This window comes from Frankliniella occidentalis, unplaced genomic scaffold (genome assembly GCF_000697945.3).
Source record: "Frankliniella occidentalis isolate FOCC.00 unplaced genomic scaffold, Focc_3.1 Scaffold141, whole genome shotgun sequence".
NCBI lineage: Eukaryota > Metazoa > Arthropoda > Insecta > Thysanoptera > Thripidae > Frankliniella > Frankliniella occidentalis.
Window position 1 is genome coordinate 290,621 of NW_026267268.1, and position 1,367 is coordinate 291,987.

General features: G+C 57.6%; 2 protein-coding genes across 2 annotated transcripts in view; one reads left to right on the forward strand and one right to left on the reverse strand.

The window, feature by feature from the left end:
* LOC113211830 (mediator of RNA polymerase II transcription subunit 20) overlaps nt 1-1,367 on the reverse strand; it is a 102,947-nt gene that overhangs the window by 74,622 nt on the left and 26,958 nt on the right. The window lies entirely within an intron of this gene.
* The window catches only part of LOC113211826 (facilitated trehalose transporter Tret1-2 homolog), a 10,035-nt gene continuing 9,272 nt past the window's right edge, over nt 605-1,367 (forward strand). Inside the window, exon 1 of the mRNA XM_052270852.1 lies at nt 605-901. Within this exon, the coding sequence (XP_052126812.1) occupies nt 839-901 (63 nt within the window). The 5' untranslated portion in view covers nt 605-838. The remainder of the gene's footprint in view (nt 902-1,367) is intronic.

The window sequence follows — 1,367 nt, forward strand, 5'->3', positions numbered from 1 at the left end:
AGGAGGAGGAGGAGGAGGAGGAGGGGGAGGAGGAGGATGGGTAGACGCAGGAGACGGAAGCGTCTGCTCTGTTCCGACACTAAAGCCCCCCGATGTCGCCCATAGCACGTGGGCTGCAAAGGGGGGTAAGGGGGAGGGGGGAGCTTGTCGCCCGATGCCGCTTGTCGGAGACAGCAACAAAGTAAGAGCGATCAGTGCGCCTGGGCGTGGCGCGACGTAGCGGGGCGCGGCGGGGAGAAGCGGGGCGTAGCGTGGCGGGGCGGGGCGCGTAGGACGGGTGCGATCGCATGATCCGCTTTGGGCAGACCGCTCGGTGGTTCTCCGGCCGCGGCTCCCACAACAGGATATGCTGCCAAATAGTATACAAGCTAAGTGTACTGGGCGGAGAGCCGCGGAGAGCACGAGACGCTCTACACCCTGGCCACCGCAGACTCAAGGAAACGCACGTAACGTTCCTGCCACCCCCCCCCCCCTCTCTCTCTCTGTAACAACTTTTCTGCAATGCCACAGAGCGTCACACGAATGCAGACGCGTTGACCTACGGCAGAGGTGGGCTGCTGGGCAAGGTGCCAGGAGGGTGTAAGCGTCCCCCCCATCCTCCACACACACACCGGAGGGAGAGGGGAGAGGTAACATAATAGCAAAGCTCAGTGCTAGGGCTAGGGGCTTCGATGCATGTTCGAAAGAAAGACGCACCGTCTACAAAACAGACCTGCATCGAAGTCGAGCAGGTGCAGTATATGTTGTCGGCATTTGTCGGATACGTTTCAGTCGTTCAGGTTTGTTGAGTCCTCGTTTCTCGGTCTTCCAGGTGACGGCCCAAGCCCTGGGGTCCGCCATGGCCGCGCGGGGTTCCACCGTCCGAGTCAACGCCGGGACGAGGTTCACGCACTGCTCGCAGGTGAGTCACTCAAATCCAGACGGAGAGAAAAGTTCCGGCCAGACAACAAAACTGAGTTTGGATTGTTCCTTTTACCAGTACACCTAATCAGTTTCGGTGTCACACCGAAACCTTTAGACTCTGCACCACAACCTTTGGACTCTGTACCAGGACCTTTGGTGACCACTCATGTAAATGTTTGGATAGTACTTTTCTATCAATTTTGTCCAAACTTTTGGGTGTACGGCCCGAACTTTTCTCTCCGTGCAGACGTTTTTCTTCCTCCTATCCTGCTTCCTTTTCCCCTTATTGCTCCTGTTCATGCTCCTTTTCTTCGTATAGTAGTTCTGAATACGCACCTTAATCTTTTCTGCCATGCTCATCCGGCTGGGAGGTGCCACCGTGGTGCCTCCGTGGTAACCCCTCTGGAAGGACAAGCCTGGCCAAGTCCCACCCGCATCCCCGCATCGCAAGGCCTGGGCAGGCC